Raw genomic sequence first — 26,341 nt, forward strand, 5'->3', positions numbered from 1 at the left:
CATTAAACGCTCAGCGCGCAATCCGTGCTTGATGCAGCACACCGGGGATTTCCACCTGCCTTACAGCTAGATATTTAAATTGGCATTAACATTGATCGGGCCGAGCTATCTATAAATATATACATATACATACATATATATATTTATTGTCAGTAATACAGATATGAAGGTATCTGCTTGCTTGAGCAATTTGAAATTGTTTTGCTCATTTTGTGGCTTAGACTGGAGCTCAAATGTTTGCTTAAGTCAGCTTGATTAGTTACGGAAATAAGCGGAAAATGTCTTCGTTAGAAGAGGGAAAACTCTTTAGCAACAAATTATGCAAATGTTGCATGTAAAAATATTAAAATATGACTTGCCTCTGAAATTGTTTATAATAAGTGTTTTATCGTCGAGTAAGCAAGAGTAATACTATTTCCCATAGCTATATGACAACAGCTGTTTAAGTTATCGATAAAAATTGCCAGGTGAAATATTTAAGTTGATTTGACATTTGATTACTAACTAAATTTTGCTCATAAAATTTGAGCAAATAATTTCGAAACTGGGTTGAAATTTATGTGGGGGAGTTATCTATATTATCTCTGAAAAGCTCTACCTGAAGTCCTGAATCAATGCTCCGAAAGTCCACAAGGCAGCCTCGACTTGAAAATGCGAGAAGGCCATTTCGAAAGTACAGTAGAATCCGGTTATAACGACACTCAAGGGACCGTCGTTATACCCGGAAGGCTCTATAACCGTATAAGTTTGCTTATAAAAGTTTGTCTGGGGACCAGAATATTCGTCGCTATTGCCCTACAGATGCTATAAGCGGAGTCGTTATAAACGGGCTCTACTGTAATTCAAAATGGACATTTTGCTCTACTTCTCTCTGGTTTATATAATGGCATAGATGTAGCTTTAAAATAAAATTTAAAAAAGAGACTGTTAACTGCATTTTAAGTTACTCCCATTGCTCTACCTATTAGTCCAATTTGGTCAGCGCGGAAGTAGGACAAATTTAAGTTTATTTTACAACAAATTATGATTGATGTAGCCCAAACCTGATATAACATCTGCTTTTTTTTTTTTTTGGATCTCATGCTTGCTATATATACTCACATGTGACATCATATATTCATGCATAATCAGGGCGGAATTGAATCCAAATGCGTTTCATAAGGTTAATTTGCATGTTGGCCGTGCATATGTTACCTGCGATAGCCAAACAATCTGTTCAAGGTGCTGTTTTCATAAGTTCATCATATGCAGCGGTGCCAATTAGCACGTCAGTTGGACGTGGACATGGACGTGGATGTGGATGAGGACGTGGATGTGGATGTGGCCTTGGATGTGGAGATTGAGAAGTAGCTGCAGCAGTGGCAGTAGCAGCGTCATGGTGACACGGTGAGGCACACAAATTCGATTCCATTCAATTTGAATGCCCCGTGGAGCTCAGGTGTTGGCTATGTTTGTGTGTGAAAGATTCACATATGTCAGCGAGAGAGAGAGAGAGAGAGAGAGAGAGAAAAAGAGAGAGAAAGAGAGAGAAAGCGAGATAGAAAGACGTTGATTGATAGACGCGCTAATACCACGCATCGAGTATACACAGTGAGATACATATACATACATATGAATACGAGCATATCTATAGTCAGATCTTATATTAAATTCATTTGAGTCAAATCTATATTATTTTGATAGTCTTCCTGAGAATCCATCTAGCACTTTCATAGTCTTCCGCTTGAAAAGTCCTCAAATTATGATAACACAAATACAAAGTCTTCCTATCGATTTTTATCGATTTTATGGAATCGACTCGATTGCTAAGAATATCTAAGAAGTGCCTTTACTGTTTGTTGTTTATGGTAAGAATTTATAAGCTCCTTGGGATCGATCAGGCCTCCCTAAGACATCTTCAGCAAGTATACCCTGTAAGCGTGGCATAGCGGTCGTATTGTTATACATATCTGATTTTTAGGCATCGATCAGGCTTTCCTCTGGCTACTTGTGCGAATATACCCCGTTCACATATTACGCCTAGCTTACAGGGTATGCAAAATGAAACCCCATTAAAAAACAACGCCTTCCCTTAAACTAGAGCTCTGCTTAAAGTTCGCGTTCCAGAATAGTCCTTGGAAACAGAATCAATAAATTTAAAGCGCATAAGCTCCGGATGCATGAATCAGCTATGAAACTGAACTGCTGTTCAGTACGGCCGCTATACCATTTTAGCAGGGTATAAGTTGGGCAATGCTTATCATATTGGCGACATTTAAGTGCGGTCGTGCGATGCTGCGAGATGAGCCAAAACTGCGTCCCGGAAACCATAAGCACCGAAGCAACAGAAGCAGCAGAAGTCCGACAGCTGGCGGCTGGCGGCTCGAGGCCGTGGCTCGATTGTGGATGCGCGATGCTGTTTGACCTGTTGCCATGGTTGAAACACATAAAATTTAACATAATGCCCGTTCATGCCGGTGCCAAGGGGCAGGTGGGAGCAGTGCCAAAAGTCATAAATTACGTTAAGTCGAGTGCGGGCAGGAGGCGGGCAGGGGGATTGCCGTGCAGAAGTCGAGAGCGGGGCTAGCGCTGGGGACGAGGGGCAGGGGGTGTGGCTCATGTGTGCACCATTATCGCGTGTCGCCTTGCCAACTCGAAACTTTAAATGGGAGACAGCTACACAATGAGAGAGAGAGAGAGAGAGGGAGAAGGCGAGAGAGAGCGCGAGAATGAGGCAGCGGGAACAGGGAGCAGTGTGTGAGGGGGAAAGGGTGGTAGTTGGTAGATAGTGCATTTGCCGTGGCACCTGCTGCGGCTATTTAAGCCAATTTTCAGCTTGTTGCTCACTCAATTTGCGACCGAGCCCACCTCCTGCCCCACCTGGGCCACCTGCCTCGCCTGAGCCGATGCGCGCGTGCCACGCCTACCGCATGCGTTGCCTAATTGAAGCAACTGTTGCGGGATTTTAAGCGCAGTCAAAACTGCACCAATACACCTGCAAGAAGCTTAAACAGCAGCTAAAGTTGTTGCCCAAATATATACAGGGTATTTGGTATTATATACCCTATAGATATATTAAATATTAGAGTACCTAACTACACAAAATAGATTAAAATGTGCATCCTAACACTGAATGAACAATACGAATCGATTCTCTGTATTGGAATATCTATATTATCGATTATGAATATCGATAACTATCGATAACAGCGAACTGTTTGGGTACCGACTACAAAATTATCTTACAATCAACATGAGTGATTAGTTGACTAACTTCGAAATTTATTATTTACGATTGGGTCTGATATTTATCGATTTTCGGTAAATGCTCACAATCAAATATTGGAAGTTGATTTCGAAAGTTTCGCGGATTCGATAAAACGTCATTAACAGCAAATTTGATTGTGAGATTTCGATGCGATTGCTGTGTGTTGGTGTGTGTGTGTGTAGTTGTGTAGCAGTTGTTACTCTCTCCAATGCGTGGGCGTGGCACTGATGGCAGCTCGCAGAGCTCCACGATAATCGGTGCCTTGGTAACGCACATGCTCCAGCACCCGCCCCTGTCTATCGATGACATAGAGAGAACGTCCGCTGCCCTCGATGCCAGCATCCTCCTCCATGGCGGCGGCAGCAGTCACCGCGGCCATAGCCGACGTCGTCGACTTCTCACTGGGCGTTGGCAAACGCGGTAGCATCAGCTGAACCGGATCCCTATAGCCGCCGACTACAGTTAGCTCCGGAAAACGGCAAATGGATGGTACATAGATATTGATTTGAGCACGGGTTCCGGCCATCATTGCCCTAGATCTATTTATGTCGTTTGCTCACTATCGTTTTGCCAGCGAGTTTTGGGCTTTTGTTTTTTAATTAATTAATTTTTTATTATTATTATTTTTTTTTTTTTTTTTTTGGCTGTAGCTGTGGCTATTTTCAATTTTCTCAATTATTGAATTCGGATAAAACAGGAATTTTAAACAGGCATCAGCACTAAATATAAACTGAATTGGCAGGGCAACGAGAGCTAAAACAAAGCTGACTTTGCTTCGGAATTAAAATCCAAAGTTCCTAGACTAAATCTTGTTGCTCTCGAGTGGATAGTGGATGGTGGATAGTACAAAATTTGACTAAGAAATAGAACTTAAATACAGCATACAGCATACAGCATACAAGCATACAGCATACAGCATACAGCATACAGCATACAGCATACAGCATACAGCATACAGCATACAGCATACAGCATACAGCATACAGCATACAGCATACAGCATACAGCATACAGCATACAGCATACATCATACAGCATACAGCATACAGCATACAGCATACAAGCATACAAGCATACAGCATACAAGCATACAGCATACAGCATACAGCATACAGCATACAGCATACAGCATACAGCATACAGCATACAGCATACAGCATACAGCATACAGCATACAGCATACAGCATACAGCATACAGCATACAGCATACAGCATACAGCATACGACATATATATAGCATATAGCATACAGCATACAGCATACAGCATACAGCATACAGCATACAGCATACAGCATACAGCATACAGCATACAGCATACAGCATACAGCATACAGCATACAGCATACAGCTCTGAAATATTAAAGCCAACAACCTCCCCTACGCCACTGGTCTGTGAATAACTAACGAATATGAAGCAGTTGACAAAAATAAAATTAAATTACTATTTATAGACTTCGATATATGTGTGTGTGTGTTTGCATTTGCACTTGCATAGAGCAAATATTTTCTATTTGGCGCCAGTTGACAATATGAGCAAACATTTTCTTTAATTGCTTCTATTGCACTTAATCGAATTCGCTTCAATTTTCAATTATAAATTTTAATATAGCTCTGAGTGCGTGATAATCAATCAAAGCGCCTTAAGGAGTTGCCTGTTAAAATGCAATTTTACTTAGTCACTAACGAACAAAATCGAAGAAGAATTAAATGAAAATATGGCTTCAGCTTTGAAATTATTCAAGATAAATATCCACTTTCATATATTGATTTCATTTAAATAAAAAAAAGTGCGATAATTTGAAATGCACTTGAAGAAGAACTAAGTATTCCAGTCTCCAGCTGTTCAAGCTAACAAGATTAAGAGAGAGAGAACAGATAGATTGAAAATTGACTCGGCTTTTGGAATATCAAGATCTTAAGAAAATAATGTATAAACTTAAATATGAAAGGCTTTACGCTTTCACCATTCTATATATTCAACAAAACTAATATACCCCTCTTACCGATTTAGATTCAGTTATTAAAACCAAATCATATTTGTCGTTCAATTTGCGCAATTTCTATTTGATACTTATTCAAATAGAATTAATGGAAATCAATTTATTATATTTGAAAGGGCTTACGGACTGCAGTTGACAAAATTGATTGACAGCTCGAACGGAACGATGCATTGTTGCTTGGGAGTCATGGACAGTGCGGAGCAGCATTACAATCTATTATGTGTGTATAACAGTGACACTGTAACATGTTTAGGTTAACAGCAGAGTAACCTGATGATATTCTGATTATCAGGACACTAACACTAACCCTAACATTTATATGCTAATAACAGAGTCATTTAACAGCTGCTCAATAACACTAACTTAACGTTTCTCTGTTAATAATAGAATCAACTTAATAGCAGCTTTTTAACAGTGTAAGTACTAAGCATTTTTCAGTTAATAGCAGGGCCACTAACAGTACCTCATTTACCCATTTATAACATAATCACTTGAACAGCTGCTCAAGAACAGTTTATTACTTTAACGGCTGTCTCTTAGCATTCAGAGTGATGCAGATCTTAGCATTTTCCAAAGCGCAACAGCATCACTTTAACATTTCACTGATTCATAGCTCTCGTCAAAGTGTTGCTAAGCATGATGAAAGCAAGGAGAAATCGCAAATAGCAGAGACTTGGGGAAATTGTTTCAAGGGAATCGGGAAATTGCAAAAAGATTTCATTTCATAGATATTCAGGTAGAAATAACAAATGCCAACTGAATGCAGCTTTGATATCCGTGAACAGATTTGCCACTGAAATTAATTGAGAATTATATAACATAGCAGAAATCTGTATATTCTTTTCCCATTCCCAGCTTCCAGTTGCATTCGCACAGAGAGTTTTCTCATTAGGCGTTTCATATTATTATTGCACGTAATCAAACAAACAAATACAAGTATACATAGAACTATTCTCTCCCTCTCACACAGACACTAAGCTTAAGCTCTCAAAACATTTAGTTTGTGCATGTAGCATTTCAAGGTCGGCTCAACTCACAAGAACGTTGATGCGAAGCCGTCACTGACGAAGGCCAGAAGATGCCGGCAGAGCGAGGGACGTAACGAAAATAACTTGAAAAGTATTTTTCAAACAGCAATTACAGTGGTTATTCAAGGATACCCTAAAATGGCAAGCCTAAATAGACTTTGTAGCTCTCGGGGCTCTCTTGATAGAATGGAAAGGATAAATGGAAGAGGCTTACTCAAAGAAGTCAATCATTCGATATCCTACAGTTATCGAAATAAAATGGCATTGATATATTTCTGTTATTGAGAACTCTTATCGAGAGGATATGCCATTGATATATTACTGTTATTGAGCACTTTAATGTTTGCTGCATGCTGTTTATATTCTGCCAGGACTCTGATAGATTTCTATATAATCGTATATCATATATCATCTATTTATGAAATTCTGAAGTCTGCTTATATACCAATAGTTGATTGTTGACATTAATCGATTACATGAACATTTCAAACAGCTTTCGATCATTTGAGAGAAACGTGAATTATGTATTTAATTTTTAAAGCAAACTCTATATAAACTATAACTGTGGCTATAGATGAGACTTGTACGTATGTATGTCTCGATAGTTCTTACATTCGTCTATCTACATACGTTATATGACCCATTGAATAACTTGTTTTTGAATAAAAATGGTATGAAAATAAATTGTCTCAGAAGGTTTTTTAAACTGGATAAATGCTTGACTGTGTTTAGCTTCTATGCGCCTTGAGCTATGCTGCGAAATTTTACAAACTCTTTAGCTGGGAAGGGAGAACTTTTTGAACTTCTACTACAATTTCCATATCTGTGAAGAATGACGATTGTTATTGTCTATCGATTGGAAAATTGTGGAAATTTGCAAATGCTGCTTAAGATGAATTGGATGCAAAAGCAATGGAACCGCCCTCTGAGCTGCACTTTGAGAAATATGAGAAAAATCTTGTACTTCTTCTTGTTCTTTGTTTTTGTTGTTGTTGTTGTTGTGGTTTGCAAATTGAAATTGTTGCATACTTCATTTGGCGATGCAACAAGGTGTCGCAGGAGCAGGAGGAGCAGCACAGGTAGAGACAGGGAGAGAGAGTGGCAGAGAGAGGGCCAGACGCAAAGGCCAAGGCATAGTTTAAATCCAGGCACTGCATCTGGAACAGGTGTACGTTTGGAGTAGGGGCACTCACTGCTTTGTGGTAAATGCTTAAAATTTTATTAATTCTGTTCGCTTCGACAAAAATTTGTTCGCCGCCCGCGGCGTCTGCCATATTCGAATTAAAATTTCCATAATTTGAAATTTATTTATTTAAATTTTTGCTCTGTTGCTTTTTTTGTTACTTATTTGTTGCATTTTGTTGTTGTTGTCGTTGTTGTTGTTCGTTTGTTTCGGTTATTTGATTTGATTATTTGTTCGCGTGGACCTTATTAAAATTCATTCAGTTGAAATTGCAACCAAATTTGTGGCCAATTTATGCATTACAATGTTTGGACATCTGTCGGCGACATTATTAACTTTATTCACATTAATTAAGAGCTCATATATCGTATAATAATTCACAATTTACAAATATTAACATCGAGAGCAGAGTGGACACGTGTTATGCTCGCTCACAATGTGCCAAAGCGAGTCTATTGGGTTCGCCTGATGTCGATGGATGATTGTTTTGAGGTCTGGTAAGTTTTCTGAAGAGATTAGTTCCATATGCCCAGCGTCTTATGCCATGGCTTTTCCATTAGCAAACAGACAAAGAGGCTGATGTCTGATATATTGGATTTGACTGAAGTTGATCCGTGTCTGCTTTGATAGGAAGTTGGCTAAAGAGCTTACTCTATGCTAGTCTCGTATAAGCTTTGCTTTATTAGTTAGCTTTACCATGGAGCTGATATCTTATAAAGCTAATATTTTCCTTCTCTGTAGCTAGACCTTCAAATATGTCGCTGTGAACGGGTATTGTGCAGTCAGTTACGCTCCAGCCCATTGCTCTCTATTTGTTTTTCTTTTTGGTTGTCTGTTTGCGTAGGCCAGGCAAATGTCAACATCAATATTCAATTGCAATGAGATCTGATGCTTGCATATACCTTCACTTATACCCTGTCAATGCGTATATGTGCGCCCCAGGGGTAATTAATATATTGTATTTCTATTTTGTGTATACTCGCAAAGGAGTAAGAGAAAAAAGTAGTTGAAAGTATATAAATGAGCAATGTGAAATACTGCTCATATGGTAAGGTATGTGGACAACGTATATACCATATAGAAAGAAATTATATAATCTATTTATACTTATATATTTTCTATTGTACGATAAGAAAAGTCTCTCTGCTAAAAGAAATCTCTTAATCTTTTAATGTGTGCTCTCTAGTAAAATTTCCTTCACATAAATCATTTACAATTCTTGGCTTTTTTTTTTCAGTTTCACAGGGTATCTTTGTTGTTGTTTATTGCTTTAATTATTATTGTTTTGTGTCTCTTATTTTTCCTTTTTTCCTTCTTTTTTTTTGTCAACAATTAAGATGTGTTTGTGCGACTCAATCAAAAGCGCAGTTCCCTTACCTCTTGACTTACTTGTCTGCTGCACTTGGTATTACGCACTTTGAATACGCATCGAGTATTGCAACAATCCAAAATTATGACTGCAGTGTATGTATGTATGTGTGCGTGTGTGTGTGTGACTGTGTAAGCATGTGTGCCTGGCATTTAAATTAAATGGAGAAAACTCGAATGCATTGCTGATTGCAAGTCAATTTGATTATTGCATTTTGAGAGACGCATGCAATGTCTTGGTAAGAGAGCTCACGAAATTCACCTCGGGGAGCTGCTGAGTGGGCTGGGCACGTACTGATGCAATACCCTGCAGCTGCAGCCGAAATAATTGCTTTAGGAATCTGTTAACTCAATTAGCCAAGCCAAAAAAGTCTTCGATTGGCTGAGCACGTTGCAATCGAAAACAAATATTTTACAAATATTCCATATCTAGTTGGCTAGCAGTGCAATGCATCGATATGAGTGTTATCGATAGCACCTGTGCCGTAAATATAGCAGAATTAATGAGTGCTACGAAAGCTTCAATTATGTTTACACACTTCTCAAGTACTAGCCTCAGTTTGAGGCGTTGTTTGTTGCCTTGTGTGGAATCGATAGTCGATAGAGAAGACATTTAAGTTCTGCTTATAATTTGTTATCGATTCTCAATTAACTCAAAAATGCATTTTCTGCAACAGCATTATTTAGTGATGGCAATTATTATACAATTCTGATCATTTGCTATCGATAATTGTGCTATCGATAAGCCCTAAACAAGCATTTTAGACTATAACGATACAATATATGTTAATATACATTTAATGAATGCCCTAATTCATTTCATGGACATGAATTATCGGTATATGGGTGATCGATATGCCATTAAATGGCATTTTTGATGGGAATATGCATTAAATATATATAGGTGAATGTAAAATATGTTACGTTTAAATATTTCGTTTATGATTTTAACATTTCTTATCTATTAATGAGTTATCGATTTTTTTTTGACATAAATATTTATTATGAATATTTCTTCTTTCGAGTTTGTGTAAAAAGAAAAGAGAAAAAAAGGAAGATTGAATCAGTTGTTATCGATAAACTCAATTTCTATAATCTACTATATGCCTATTTAATATAAGTTTAATGAATATTATTATCAATGCATAATAATGCTTTATGGCAATGATAGTCCCCAATCACATTATTATATAATGTACATAATTTAATTATTAAGGCTTATGTACATTCACAACGTCAATACATTTGAGATTCACATAAATGTACATATGTAGTAGTGGAGCCATTGCTGTCGCAGCATGAGTTATTGATTTGTCAAAAATACGAGACTTTGCTAAAATTTCTTGCACAATTTTTGAGCCCTTTGGAGATGTACGAAATCCCTTGCATTGCATCGTTGCCATGAGATCAAATGACAAATGACAGCAAACAAAGCTGAAATCCGTATGTAATGCTGTAGCAAAGATGGGAGAGGGGAGATGGGAGATGCATCTAACGCTGCATGGTCACAATTTGTGACCAATAATTGAATATCGAAGCGCAAATTGAGTTTGGTCACAACCGAGAGACGTTGGCCAGGAGAGGAGGAGGGAAAGAGGCTCGCATGCTCACGTCCTACAATTGGAAAAACAAAACTCAAGTGACTGAATAAAGCGTCAGAGCATGCCCGACTAGCAGATGCACTGTCCATTTGCTGCTGATTTATGACAGTGAGTGAGAGAGTACAACGTCAGCTAGACCTGCTAAGTCCCTGATGATTTGCCTATTAATGCCGCTTAGATTATGCATAATAGAATGAGTTTTCGATTTGTGGCAGCCCAACATACACATAAGAGGCTTACAATGCACAATGCACAGCAGACAATGTACAGGGTATTATCGGGTATCGGGGTGGTGGGGAGGGTGGCAAGCACTTGCCCAACCGCTGGCCAATGCGTGTCCATGAATTCGCATATGCATGGCCATTGTGTGCATGTAAATATCGAAACAGGTCTATGCCATAGATAAGGGTAAACGCCAAGTTCCATTAGCTGTGGCAGCCTCCGACCCACGAGCCCCCGACAGCCCGCTCACCCACCTGGTTAGCTTCAATCTAAACGGAATGCACCTGTCTAGTCTCCTGTCGCTTTTTGTTTTTTGTTTTTTGTTCTTTCTCTTGTTTCATTTTGTTCTTGCATTATTATTTGCATCCTGCTGGTCTGGACTCTGGTCTGACCTCTGTGGGCTATCTGATTTCTGGGCACAAAGTGCACTCTAATAAAGCCCTGGATACTCTGATTTTTTATTTCACACTGCGTGCGGTTTTTATTGCAAAAATTGTTTGCCCGGCCACGTTTCATAAAAATGCAGTTGAGAATTAATTAAAAACGAATCCGAAGCTAAATAAGCGATACAAAAATTGCTCGTTGCACGTAGCAAGCCAAAGAAAATTCATTTCATATAAATTTGCTTGGAATGCTAGCTGCATGCATCCACAAATATACTGACCATATACTGAGACTGAGTCTGAGACTGGAAGCTGAAGCCGAGGCGTTTAGCAGCTCTTAATTAAGTTCAGCTAAAGGTGAAGCTGCAATTAAGTCAATTTCAAATTGAATTTGCTTTTTCTTTTGCTGCAGAAGCAAATGTCAATTAATTAAATTAGTTATTGATTGATAGTCTTATTGCCCTCAAAGACTACATTACCCTCTGCATAGGTGCCTTGGCTCAGATAGAAGCTTAAGCAAGTCCCAATTGAAGCAGTTGCATCCTCAGTCACAACTTGATTCTCCTCCACTCAGCATAGTCTCCGACATGTGGCCGCAGTCCTCACACCCCGGTCACATTAGTCTGGTTTCAGGCCTCTTTGCGAACGAGACCCAGAATTTACCACATGCCTCAAATGGTTGTGGTTCAAGGAGCACGATTAAAGGTCCAAATAGAGCAATTGCTAGATAAAGACTTCAGCATTCAGCATTTAAAGAGTAACGATGTACTCTATATTGTGTAGATAAAGAGTATACAGAGACTGTACCGAAAGTATACAGAGAGTTTACAGAGAGAGTATACAGTTATCGTATAGAGAGCTAGAGAGATACAGAGAGAGTATACAGATAAACTACAGTATACAGAGTATACAGAGAGCTTACAGATAACACAAAAAGAGTGTACAGATAAAAAGCAGGGAGTTTACATAGAGTATACAGAGAGCTTCCACAGAGTATACAGTTAAACAAATTGAGTACACAGAGAGCATAAAAACTGTTTACATCAGTGATCAGACAGTGATCAGCAAGTATACAGAGAATTAACATAGAGTACAGAGAGAATACAGATTGAAAACAGAGACTTTACATAGAGTATACAGAGTATACAGAGGGCATACAAACTCTTTACATTAGTGATATTAGTATACAGAGAGTTAACATAGAGTACAGAGAGAGTATACAGATTAAAAACTGAGAGTTTACATAGACTATACAGAAAGTTTACACAGAAAGCTTATACAGAGAGTATACAAACAGTTTACATTAGTGTTATTAGTATACAGTAAATATACAGAGAGTTAACATAGAGCACATAGAGAGTTAACATATAGAATACAGATTGAGTTCAGAGAGTTTGCATAGAGTATACTGAGCGCCTACAGAGATTACAAAGGCAGTATACAAGTTATGCAAAGTATTGGCTATTAAGTATCGAGTACAGACACGGTTATTAAATATCGAGTATATTTACGCTTCTTGCTTTACGCTTCTTACAATCGCCAGTTGTGCGGAATCGAGAGACAAACGCCGTTTGACGCAATCTGCAGCCTTGGGGAATTTTAATGTAAATAGTTCAAGCACAATTCTCGTGCAATCTTATTTAATAATAATTCTTTATTCTGCTGGAAGCTTGCATGCCAGACCAGCAGGGAGTCGGAATCAGAGAAGTAGTCAAGGTCGAAGTTGGAAGCGCAGTCAGTTGTTAAGACACGCAGCAATTCTTTGGCAGCTGCAAAAAAAAAAAAAAAAAAAAAAAAAAAAAAAAAAACAGAAAAGAAACAAAAATAAAAATGAAAGGTGTGCAAGCGCTTCATGTGCGCTTTATGACAATGTAATCAACAACGACAGCAGCAGCAACAATAACAACAACAATAAAGGCCAACAATAAAGCCGGACTAAAGCTAAATAAAATAAAAATATATATATGTATATGTAGAAAAATTGTTGCTTCAGCTCGTTGTCAGGCATAATATTGCTGTTGTTGCTGTTGTTGCTGTTGCTGTATATGTCCTTGCTGAGCTTGCTGTCCTTGTTGTTATTGTTATTGTTGTTGTCACTGGTTGAAGTCAACATATTGTGGCATTTTAAGCGGAAAATATGCCTTACTTCCGGTTTGCTTTACAGCAAATTTTTTATTGTTGTTGCTGTTGTTGTGTTGTACCCTATACAAGAAATGGCACAAGGGGTTAGTTAAACTAGTGAAAATTGCAGAGAAGTTGAGGCCAACATGCCCCAGTATAGGGTATCTATCTAGTCCAGGTTTAATATCCTGGCAGCTGTCTTAAGCTACCTCTGCAGATAATGTCTATATAGATAAGAAATCATATGATATGTTCATTCCATAGTCGCGCATACCCTGTCAGGCCATGCCTGTTGTGCTGGCTGTCACTGCTCTTATTGTTGTCGGCCTTCGTGGCAATAGCTGGGCGTGGCAAGCACAATGCACGCACACATATACATACATAACATACATACCTACATATACATATATATATATATATGTATATGTCTATAGCTGTTGACTTGTTTACCGTTAGAAAGCGGCGCCAAGATGGCTGGCGAAGTAACTGCTAAGCAGGAAGTTGCTGGTAATTGCGCGTGTGAGTTCGTATGTGTGTCTGTGTGTGTGTGTGGGGGGGTGTATGGGTAGCTTTTAATAGCTCTTATAATATTTATATGCATATGCAAGCATATACACACACTAAACATATACATATGCATACATATATATTTACCTGCATGCCCAGCACGAATGTATTCCGAATACATTTGCATAAGCACATTACGTATACGCCGCGTGCATTTCGGTTAGCTAACCCTAAAGCACTTCAACGAGCTTAGCTTAAGTTGGGCTTAAATACCATTCAAGTGAAGCTGGAGCAAGTCTCGAGTGAAGCCAGGCAATAGGCAGAAAAACAATGGCTGGAGTTGCGAATAAATATTTAATTCGAACCGAATCTGAATGGAAGAAATTCAAATTGCTGCGACTTTAAAGCTCAAAGGGCACAGCTCAGCTCTAGTTTCATGTTGGCGAATGCAATCTAGCCTTGGGCTGTACAACCAACTAGCCCAAGACAGTGACAATCTAATTAAAGCACACAGAAAGAAGCTAGGCCACAGCAAAGTTTGCTGCAATCGTTGCTGCTTTATTTGCGGGAGTTGCGGAAGTTGCGGGAGTTGCGGCTGGCCACGGACTGCCTAAAAGTAGTTTCGTCCTATTTACAATAAGGTTCGGCCTTTAATTGCACTTTCTATTTGGGGCGCGCGGGCTGGCAGCAGCTGTCGCTGGGGGCCGCGGGGGCGGGGGGTATAGGGATTTGCGTTGAGTTTGCAGTAAGCTGCTGCGCTGGCCGTAGCCGTAGTAACACAGGGCAAGGACAAGGACACGCCACAAATAGCAGCAGCGCCAGGAGCAGCAGCCGCAGCAACAGCAGCAGCAGCAGCAACAATGGTTGGTGTAAGTGAAATGGAATCCTTTGGCAAACAATGGCCCATTATTAACATTTACCGCAATCGGAACAACACGACACGACACAAAACACGAGCCAAGCATGCACTGCACAAAACTTTCAAGACCAGCCGCAAAAGTTCCGCCTGGCAGTTGACTAAAAAGAAAACAGCCCGAAGCACTGCAACCGGGCATGCCCGACCAGCAGATACCCTGAGCACAGCTGCGATATTAATACACACGAGACTTTTGACATATATAATCCTGTCAGCTATGGAGTAACAGCATTGGGGCTTGCCTTGCCTGACTTGAGTTTCGGGTGGTAAATCTATAAGGATAAGACCTGATAAAAAAAAGATAAAAAAGATCTAATATGGGAAACTCGATTTGTTTGTCTCTTTCTTGTTCTTCTTTCTCGACGATCTTCTCCTTATATATCCTTTTATTACTTTACACCACACACCGCATCGGCCGGTTCCACCTAGAAATGTGTGCAAGTAGTGCTGCTAGGGAAATACCCTTTGCATGCGCTTGCAGGGTATACAAACAGAGAAAACCCAGACAAGCAAGAAAACAACAAGAAGTTCCAAGTCCAAGTCCTAGAGCAAGAGCAAGTCCAAAGTCTGCACCAAATAAAAGTTTTCGTGTGAAATTGGAATTGGAATTAAAAGCACAATAAAGGCGCATGGCAAAGGAATAAAAGAGTGAATGAGAGACAGAGAGAGGGAGAGCACGCGAGAGAGAGAGAGAGAGGGAGAGAGAGTGAGAGTGAGAGAGATAACGAGAGGGAGACCAAATAACTTAAGGCTAAATGATTTGTGGGTGCTTAACCAAAGCCCGTTCGCAAATAGATAACATTACGAAAGCATAGAAGAGAAGAAGCATGCATGCATATGTATGTGAATGGAAACTCTATGAATATGCCCAGCAAATAAGATTAACAGTTCCCCGAAAGTGACAGCAATTAAAAACCGAGAGGGCGATAGTAAGGGGATTACTTGAAAGAGCAACAGGCGCATAGAAGTTTCGGCGAGGGCTGATGAAATTTGTTCGCCAAAACAGACTCAGCGATGCAGCAGCAGAAGTTTCACAAGAGCTGCAAAAGGATTGTGTTTACAGTTAGTTTAATGATGTAGAGCAGCGGAAAGATGCAAAGTTAAAAGTTGCTTGGAAAAGTCCTACGGAGCAGCAAAAACAATTGGCAAATCGGGGCGAAAAGTTTACGAACTATAAATATATGGAATTTGTTTTTGTAGGTTATATACATATACTCCATGTGGAACCAAAAAAGCAAAGACTGAGGGTAGAGCCAGACTCGGGCTTTAGAGAGAGTAGACAGAATATTAGTGAGATATTGATGGGGAGGAGAGATATGAAAATTATGGGAGAAAGGATGAGAAAGAAACGGAAAATATGGCAAATGAGGGGGACGGGGAGTGGCATAGAGAGGGTGCAAGAGAGTGAAAAGGAGATGATGAGAGAGAAAGAGAAAAAGTAGGCGATAGAGTGGACGAAAAAAAGAGACGGAGTGGGGAGAGGGAGGTAGGTGTATAAAGAAAACATAGAGAGAGAGCGGCAGAGAGAGAGAGAGAGAGAGGGTATAAGAGAAAGACAGAAAATCACGCTCTCTTTCTATTACTCTCTTTCTCTCTCTATTCATATCTCTCTCTCTCTCCTTCTCTCACCCTCTCTATCCGACCGAAAATCTCTTCCTCTCTCACCCTCTCTCCCCGACCGAAAATCTCTCTCTCTCTATTCTTCTCTCTATTCCTATCTCTCTCTCTCACTCTCTCTTCGACCGAAAATCTCTCTCTCTCCCTCTATATTCCTACGTCTCTCTCTCTCTCACTATCTTCCTCTCTTAATCTCTCCCCCTGTCACTCTCTCTATCTCTCTCTTCTCTCTCTTCTTCTTTCTCCCCATTGAAGCTCTTTCAAATTCTCAAGCTAAAATTGGCGATAAACTAAACTTAAGAGGAAGCTAAAAGTGACGAAGAAGCCTTCTAACCTTTTAATAATAGAGGAACTCTGCATCCAATTTAAGCTAAGAATGGCTCGCAAATGTTATATAGTGTGAAAAATATCTGATAAGAATACAAATGCTGGCAAGCCAGAGGAAGACAAGAAGTCTTTGCCTATTCCTGCATAATCGAAAACAATTTGCTTCAAATTTGATGTGATTATGGAGATGGGGCTACCAGTTATGGTGATGATTATTAAATTATACCACTTTATTGCCTCCAATTATTTTGATTATGTTTATAATAGATGCAATGTGTTAATTACGCCAAATGTATGTACGTAAATAGTAATGATGACAGCTCTTAATATCTATTGATGGTAAAGTGTGGAAACGTAGTCTATCAGATCTACATAGTATGGCATATAAGCAGTGAGGCGACCCTAAAAAAATAATCAAAATCTCTTTACCTGTATTGCTCAACGAATGCTTAAATAGATACAGAGAACATATTGGAGACATATAGAAAGCAAACCTAGGCGAGCAATCATAGTACACATGTGTGTTCACATTACTAAATATTTGTTTGCTTAAATAATAAATTGTTATTTCGGTTTCGAGATCAGGGACAAGTCGTGCGTGCACCTAAAGTCTATACGAGAAAATATATTTTCAAATATATGTATTGTTTTTCCTGAGAATTTTATGTTCGATTGTATATTTTGATTTGAAAGAAAACTAAATAATGGTTGCCCAAACGGATCCCCAGATATTCCGCTTGTCGCAGAACAAGCCAAGGCTGATAATGATGACGCTGCAGTCGCAGGAGGAGGAGCTGGTGCAGACCAACGAGGACATGGATTCGAATGTGCCAACGATTACAATGCCGCCGCCAGATCTCGACATTGTTGATCCGCTGCTGTTTCCGGACACAACTCTCGAGATCATGGAGATCGCCGATGACTCAGACCTCGATGCCAATGGGGCCGTTGATCAATTCATAGCCATAGATGCAGCCGAAGCCAGTGAGCTCGTTGACTATAAAGGGGAAGATGACATATTGGATGACAACTGAATCCAGGACCAGATCCAGATCTCCGCCTGCCCTAGTCAATGCATCCAATTGGAGTGAATTTTTGTGGATCCAAACTTTTGTTCGAATTTATGAATTAACAGTTTAATAAACGGTATCCAGCGCATGCGATGCTATCTATTAATTTGAGTGGACCAAAATGTGGGCGTTGAGCATAGAAAAGTCGAAGAGGTCCACTCTATGAGTGAGCTAAGATACAATGACTTAGAGCTTAGAGAATGGATAATCTAGGTTCTACGAGCTGTTCTGACAGGCTGATTTCTTTATATTGTGCGTGGCTTCCAGAAGGAGGGATGAACGGCTAGGCGGACAGGCTGACAAACGGACGGAAGGAAGGCGAACGAATGGATGACAGATGGACGGACAGTCGAACGGGCGTGCAGATTATCGGAATTACGGACGGAAACTTGAATGGGTAGATGGACGGAAGAGCAGACGGACGAAGGGAAGGACGAACGTGCAGCTAGATGGACAAACAGAAAGACGGACGGAAGTACAGAAGGAAGAACAGACATGCATTGCAAAAAACCAAGATGCTCTTACACTTTGTGAACCCATATACACCTCTTGCTGTTGCAGTTAAGCACAGTAAAGCCTCGCTACATATGCTAAATGTATCTAGCTGGAATAAATTTTCTTCAGTGCTTGCTTTCACTGCTATCGTCAATAGGAAATATAAACGAGTGTTGCTTCACTCTATTAGCTTTTGGCTGGCAGCTGTTTTTGAAGCCTGTTGCCCAAAGACTGCAACAACAGACACAAGCACAGACACACACACACATATGTAGGCGAACACACACAGGCAACTGTCAGAGCTTTGAGAAGTTTACGGCTTACGCATTATGGAAAACTGAAAGCGCCTTGGCCATGTGCAGGCTTCAAGGTCCTGTACAATCCTCTCCTCTACCTCGGTCTAACTTCCTCTGACTCTCTCTCTCTCTCTCTCTCTCTAGTATTATGCTTACAAAGTAATCTGCATGCGTGTGTAATGGAATTTATTAAAGTAACACAGACAAAGGCACGTGCGGTAAATATGCCAGCCCGAGTGCTAAGAGCTCGCAAATGTTGTTTACTGCACTGAACTGTAAAAAGTCGAACAAGTCTAGCCCCACTCGTATGCCAACTGCACACTTGACTGAGCCAAATTGAAGGGCAAATACATAGACTAGACCAGGTCGCCATTGATGTAACCGTAAATTGGGTTTGGCTAATGATTTTCATTAAGTTCAAGCTAAGGAATGTGCGATAACAATCTGAAATACCGAGCGAACTCAGTTTGGCTCGATATGAGCAGCTTCTGCCTTGACTCTGGCCTTGAGACGGGTTCGCATCGAATGCTGCCCGAGGGTGGGAAGGGGAAACTTTGCCGGCTCATTCCCTCAGCATCGCGAGGCAGTTCTTGTCCAGAGTAGAGAATCCTTTGTTTTCGCTCCTGCCGAATGCGAGAGCTATTCTATGCTCCAAGTGAAGTTCTCAGCTTTGTTTTGCGACTCTGGTGTGTGATTCGGTGTCGAGGCAGCCACGTCCGACCGAAATGTTTGCCTGCCCGTGGCTGCTAAGCAGCCTCCTCCGCACACTCCCCTTGCCGGCAGACGCAATGTAAACGATTGGAAAGCATCGACTCTGGCCCAGAGCAATCGCTGCTACCGGATGACGTTGTCTCAGGTAAACCCCATCGTTTGAAGGGCTCTTAAATTCTTAAATTGCACAGTTCGGTCCATCAATAGCGAAGCAGCTCCAGTTGCTGCTGATGCGGCATAAGATGCCGCTGGCAAAACTTGCACTTGAGGTAATTTTTCAGTGTGCATGGCATGCTATGATACGGATATTTTGAGTGCTTAAGCCATACACACTGTGATTGAGGCTAAATACAGGGCTTTGGAATTCCATTGGTTGCAGCTTGCTTGAGGTTGCTTGAAGTATGCCTAAACCCGGTTGACTTAGAGGGTAAACAGAGGGGATAGCATAATAGATAACTATCGATATATAGTTTTATTGATACTAAAGTAGAATGTAATCGATACTGAATGAGACTGCCAGCACTAGGAGAAGAAGGAAATTCATTTGAAGGAACAAAGCAATAAATACGTTTAGATCATTTAAAGTACGATACGATAAATGCGAAGTAAGGTATTTCACAATATAAGTAGGCAACATGAGCAAATTAGGCCAGCTCCTTCAGTCAGACATGACGTCAGTCAGACCTAAGCAAAGCAGCCCAAATGCTTCTTGTGGACTCTCCCAACACACCAATTTCGTAGCATAGCGGTATTTAGCTTGTATATACATATGTTTATATGTATTCATAGTATGCACATATCTGCATATTATGAATAACCTTATCAACGCTGTGTGCGCTTTAATGTTTTGCTGTGAGTGGGCAGCTTCACCTGTAATTTGCCTGTCAATTATTCGCCAGAGCTCGGATTTGCTTAATTCTGTTTGACATTTGAGCGATAATTGCACTCGAAATGCTCACAGTCAATTGTAAATGCATTAAAATGCGCCCTCAATGCGAATCAGTTGCCATTTTTAGCTTGACTTGATTTAATGCATTCTCCCGCTCGGTTGTCAAGGGCGTTCAATTAAATGAGTTAATTTTGGTCTGCTCATTACACGAGATTCATTTATATTTCAAGAATAATTTGCATTGAGGCGTCGCCTAGTTACAGTCGATGGCTCGCAGCGAGCACAGAGGACAATCGGAGTAGCCGATTGAATTGATTTATCTCTGTGACATTTGCAATTCCTTTGCCATAAACGGAATGCTGCAGCATCCTTTGTGTGCTGCACAGGATATTCTCATTTGAATAGCCGAGATGCCGTATCAAGTCTAGAATTATAATAAGTAGCTGTAGCCTGTATGCATAAATAAATGTACAAGCTCAATAGAGAAAGAGAGAGAGAGAAAGACTTCTTTGTGTAAGTAGAATGAGAAATGGAAGGAGACACAGAGACATACTATGTTGAATATGTGTAGTTGAAGGGGGATGGGAGAGTGAGAGAAGAAGAAAAAGGTAGAATAGTGACAGAGACATGGAACAGCAGGTAGAGAGAAAGAGAGTGCAAGCGAAAGAATGTGAGAGGGAGGGATAGAGACTGATGAAGAGAAGGGGAAGCAGAGAAAAGGCGAGATTGAGATAGAGAGAAGGAAGAAGTGAGAGAAATTTAGAAATTTAGAGACAGAGAGAGAGAGAGAGAGAGAGAGAGAGAGAGAGAAAGAAAGAGGAAAAGAAAGATACGGAATGGAAATTGATTGAAAGTACAGAGCAAAAGAGCATAAAGAAAGATAAGGAGAGATAGAAAGCGAGAGGCAGATGGAGACAGAAATGGAGAAGGAATAAGAGAAAAAGGTAGAGAAGTAGAGACAGAAACAATAAATAGAGAGTAAGAGATAGACAGAGGGAGAGAGAGAGAGAGAGAAAGAGAAAAAAAAGAGAGGACGAGATAATAAGAGTAAGAAAACGAAAAGAGAGCGAGAGAGAAAATAAGATCCAGAGAGCAAAACAATTGGATATGAAAACAGAATGAAAGAGATAGAGAGAGAGAGAGAGAAAGGCTATATCCTTTGCAACTTCTCGAATGTGTTCTATATATTCTATAGGGCCTATATTGTACATATTTGCAATATATATCCTTTCAAATGTAAGTTCTTGAACTCTAAGTTAACCAGTGTTGATTAACTCTGATAGATTTTCCCATTTTCCCCAATTTAATGTACTGAGTATTTGCTAGTGTATCATATTTGCAAGCAATATTTATACAGTGGACTTTTAATGCTTTATTGGTTTAGCTATGTCGCAGTGTGGGTGTGTGTGTGTGTGTATGTGTGTGTGTGTGTGTGTAAATGTGTAAGTGTATGTTTGTCCTGCTGGATAACAGCAAAACTAAAAGTAGAAAGCGCAAACAATAAACAAACAAACAAGCTGCAAAAATGTCACACATTCATCATACGCTGTAATATGTTACAAGCGGACAAGAACAGCCCCAGCCCCCAGCCAAGCCTCACACACACGCACACACACACACACACATACTAGCACGCATAGAGAAAAGAAGTTTTTCTTTGCCTCTCGCTCAGTTCACAGCTAACCGCAAACAAGAAGAAACAGATACGAGCTCAAGTTCTCTGCGTGTGTGTGTGTGTGTGTATGTGTGTGTAGCCATGTGAAGTTGCTACACTAGGTAAGGTTAGGTGGGGGGGGAGGGGAGTGGGGGATGTGGTGTGTGCTGACATCTAGATGTGGGTGTGCCTGGGCCTCAGTTGGAAAACTATGCAAAAAGGCACAAAAAGGTCAGTAAATTAATGTGCAAAAACGGACGCGATATAAACTTTGCATATACACATGTGTGTGTGTGTGTGTGACATGGGTGGGTGTATGTCCCGTGCGGGTATTGCACATTTGTAGCCTTTGCTATTTGCTCCAAGCAAACGGCGTCTGTGCTTTGTTAGCAGTCAAAGCTCAAACATAACACACAGAAAACACACACACACACACACACACGCACACACACACCACTAGTAGATTAATAAACGAGTTTTCATTTAGCCAAGCAACAACAACAACAACAATTTGCCTCCATGTTTCTGACTCTTGTCAAAGGCTTCTCAGCAGCTTTTTCCCACATTTAATTTTCAATTTTCCATTTATGCTCTGCCACAACACACAAACACACACGCACACTCACACTCGCACACACACACACACACATACTAAGCCACACACGTAGAATATGGCAGCATATGCCGTGCCCCCCCTCATAAATTGCCTGCAAAACTGAAACAGCCGAAAAACATCTCCCATCTACCTTCCCCACTCTCCCCTCTCCCTCTCTACTCACCCATGCGCTTAGCCCTGTGCCCCCGTTCACCCTATTAAATTAGATGAAAAATTTCAACTAATAAATCAATATTTAAATAATTCATACAATTTGTGGGCGCCCCGGCTGGGGAGACTTTCGCAAATTCCGAGCGTTGAATCATGATCGATTGGCTGTATTCTTTTTTCTACTCCTAACTACATTTTTGGGGGTTGCTAATGCTATCACGATAATAAGTTGAGGCGTTGCTACATGCTAGCTCCTGGGTTTGTCTCTCTTCTCTCTCTCTCTCTCTCTCTCTTCTTCTACTTCGCCTTCATTGGGCGCACACATGTGATTATGATGTGCGGCAAAGGACGGATGATAGTCGAGCAAGGGGCTAGCTGAATTCAGTGTAGGTCAGCTCCGGGTGCTATTAGAGCTCATTCGTTAGTTAGCTAAAAGTTGTTGGATTAAATTAGACTATTATCATCACAATTACTAACAATATCATTACCATCATTTTGAATTTTATTATTATTATTGGGGGAACTGTGCTAGCCGCTGACGAACTGAGAAATATCTCTATGTATAATGGATCAAGGGGCATATTACATGAAGAGTATACCCATTCCTAATACCATCCATATAGTGAATGGTTTCCCTGCTCAGTGCAGATCTTCACCAAGCTGCATCTGCCCCATAGCAGCTTTTTCCCTTAGAGGCAAAGAGAGAGAGAGAGGCGTTGATTCTGAAGCTGGAACTAGACATCCGATGCCTCCACTTAGAATGCATGGGACATATTTGAAGGAAGTGTTATACTCGGAAGCCAGAAAAAAAGAGCGACTTTTCCTTACTAACAACATGTTGACCTCTTTATGTTATAAACAGGGCTGGGAATCCGCTGGAAATACCAATGTAATCCAGACTGCTTGTTGCAGCACGGAATGCTGGTCGACTTGGTCCCAGACAGCACGATTTTCGAGCTGAAAAACCTGGTGACCCTCAGTGCATTATAAATAGCTCATAGCTCTTCTATCGCAATCATGTTTCATCCTAATCTACTCATATTTCGAACAACAAATTGATTTATTTAATTGATTGATGAAAACCAATTTACATCACACTCCAATTAATTTATAGACATTTTATATCCGCTTTATGCTCACCTACTTTCTGTATACATTTTGTATACAATGGACACGTCAGCACTAAAAAATATAAAATAAGGAAAAACTCAACAATTTCATTTTTAATCTAGTTACCTTTGCAAAGCAACAATTGCAATTCCATGAATCAGGTTAGCTTAGCAAAGGAATAAAATACATTTTTGGATCTAGTTACCTTTGCAAGCGATTCTGAGGCTAGGAGCCTCTGCTCGGCTCACATTTATTTCAGTTTATCCCCAGAGCTCCTCTGGAAAACAACTAAATTTTTCGGCTCTAAATTTAAAAGTGAAAAAAAATAAATAAATAAAATAAAAATATATATTTTCTCTCGAACAAATTTTTTTCAAAAAAAATTCATTTTTCGGCAACATTTCGGTTTATCAAAATTTGTGTATTTCGGCAAAATAAAATCAAAATTGAAAAGCGTGAAATATGTTGTAAATTGTGACTCAACAAAAAAAGAAAAAACATTGAGTTTGCTTGATTGATATTTGTGTTTAATTGTGCAAAAGGGGACGAAAAAATTTTATCACTGGACTTACCGAGGTTCTGCAAATGTGTTAGTATGCCAGGCTAGTCGTATGGGGGACTCATGTACCCTAGCGGACAACACATGCCAATAGCTGAGCGCTGTTGCCTCACAACTGAGAGAGGAGCAGATTATTTAAATCAGATTCGCCTATAACAATACACATCTACCTGCCCTTGTTAGTAGTTCAAGTAAGTATAATCGGTGTGGCGGGGGGAACAAATACCTTAAGTTAAGTGTAAAAAGAGAAGTGGAAAGAAGTGTAAAAGAAAGTGAGAAAGGCTTTGCATATATAGGGAATATGCAATGATAGACGATGAAGCGAGCTGAGTGGGTGAATAGAGGTTATGATAATGAAGAGAGATGAATGAAAAGGAAGAGAATTCTATTGAATGGGATAAAAATGATTAAAGGCAATCCATTTCAACTATATATGGTAGGGATCTGAAATAATCCAATAATAAGAAAATTAGAAATACAAGTTTTGGAACTATGGGGAATAAGTAATGATGAAGCGAGGTGGGTGGGAATAGAGGTTGAGGTTAAGCAGAGAAGAGTGAGACGGAAGAGAGTGTTATTGAAAGGGGGTAACTGAAAATAATTGAAAATAATTGAAAATAAATAAAGGTGTGAAATAAAGCGTAGAATCTAGTTGAGCAAGAATGAAAAGAGAAATAAGAACAAGAAAAGTATATATAAAGTATATATTTTATAGGGAATAAATAATGATAATAAAGATGATGATCAGTGAAGCACGGGTTGAGTAAGAATAAATGGTTAAAGTTGTGTAATAATAGATATAGATGAATGAGATTAGTGGGGAGTGAGAGAATGAGAGAGAGAGAAGGGAATGCTGTCGAAAGGGTTGACTGAAAATGCAAGAGCAACAATTGATTAAACACCATCCTCCTCAACAGCATCAACATTACTGTGTTTGGTTTGCCTGTTTGAAACACTAAATATATATATCCTAAGCGAAGATACTTGGTAAGTCTGTAAACCCGATCAAGTCAAATAATATATAAATATAAATAAAAATATTTGTTTTTGTTCAGAAGGAGACTGTATGCTGAAAGAAGTTTCATTTTACCATAATAAAAACTCCATATAACGTGAGTATATTGTCCAAAGGAGATCAATTCAAATATAACATTTTAATATGTGATTCCCCCAGCTTGACGGTACCACGTCCTCGAATTGGGGTCGCGTAGTTTGCGTCGGTTGTAAATGAACATGCTGCATATTAATGTATTTACTACTTGATACCAAATAACTGCCTGATACATATAAATAATATAAAAATCAACATGGATAAATACTGTCATCATTATCTAGAAATATTATTATTTATATGTATATAAATCAAATAATCTGGAACTGCTTAAAGAAGGAAGCTGCCTGCTAAATCTATAAAAATACTTGTACGCCCATTACACTCGAACGTTGTCTGCCTGCATTACGTTCCGGTAAGTCAACTCTTTGTATAAAGACCTATATAGAACAAGATTCAAGATTGTCTTCCACAGATCTGAGCGGTACCACGATACTATCACCACCTTAAGAGAAGTCATAATTGCCTTGCCTGACTTCATCGTGCAGCTCGCGCTCAGTTCGACACATTGGACATTGATGTACTAAGTGCTACTTAAATAAATACCTATAGAAAATGAGAAAAAAAAACCTGCATATTTTCGTTTTCAATTCAAAATCTCATTAGCATCAACAGCGAACACCGAACAGCACATGTGGATTAACGTGTAATGTTTCGATAATGTCACATCGCATCAAGCCAATCGAAGTTTTCCATTTAATTAGCTTAATATTATTTAAGGCTTATATGCAATTGCGATGCTGGTCCATTAAGTGTGGAAAGGAGTATTTTGGTTTCTCCCAATATAGAAGTTTGGATGTGCTCAGCTTAAATACATCCTTAAGCAAAACCAGTAAAACTAGCTGTTCACAATCTTAATTTTAGAAATAAGCCTATTTGTCTCATAGATGCGTCCATAGAAAAACTCCCCTAGATAGATCTATAAGTAGATCCATAGTTTGATACTAGATAGATTTATAGATGGATCCATAGATAAATTCCAAAGAGAGATCCACAGATCCATAAATAGATCAGTAGAATGCATAGATAGATCGACAGATAGATCCATAGATTCATAGTTAAATTCATAGATAAATTCATAGATTCATAGATGGATCTCATGAGATATCCTTAGACACATCCATAAATCTCAGACATATCCATAGATTCATAGATAGA

At 39.5% G+C, this 26,341-nt stretch overlaps 1 protein-coding gene and 1 long non-coding RNA gene across 2 annotated transcripts; one reads left to right on the forward strand and one right to left on the reverse strand.

Moving 5' to 3' along the window:
- Nucleotides 1–3,240: 3,240 nt before the first annotated feature.
- On the reverse strand, nucleotides 3,241–3,990 carry LOC6585333. Its single transcript, XM_002010929.4, has one exon. It carries the CDS (start codon nucleotides 3,774–3,776, stop codon nucleotides 3,444–3,446), a length of 333 nt encoding a protein of 110 aa, XP_002010965.1. The 5' UTR covers nucleotides 3,777–3,990; the 3' UTR covers nucleotides 3,241–3,443.
- Nucleotides 3,991–23,759: 19,769 nt separating this feature from the next.
- On the forward strand, nucleotides 23,760–25,752 carry LOC26527689. Its single transcript, XR_006357262.1, has 5 exons — nucleotides 23,760–24,263; nucleotides 24,990–25,059; nucleotides 25,128–25,184; nucleotides 25,247–25,538; nucleotides 25,599–25,752. It is a non-coding gene; the product is annotated as an uncharacterized LOC26527689 (long non-coding RNA).
- The last annotated feature ends 589 nt before the right edge of the window (nucleotides 25,753–26,341 follow it).

The sequence above is a fragment of the Drosophila mojavensis genome, unplaced genomic scaffold, assembly GCF_018153725.1.
Source record: "Drosophila mojavensis isolate 15081-1352.22 unplaced genomic scaffold, ASM1815372v1 contig_136, whole genome shotgun sequence".
Taxonomy (NCBI): Eukaryota; Metazoa; Arthropoda; class Insecta; order Diptera; family Drosophilidae; genus Drosophila; species Drosophila mojavensis.

What these genes read in the sequence shown, in the direction of transcription:
- LOC6585333 (XM_002010929.4), bottom strand. Translation starts at nt 3,776, where the DNA reads ATGATGGCCGGAACCCGTGCTCAAATCAATATCTATGTACCATCCATT.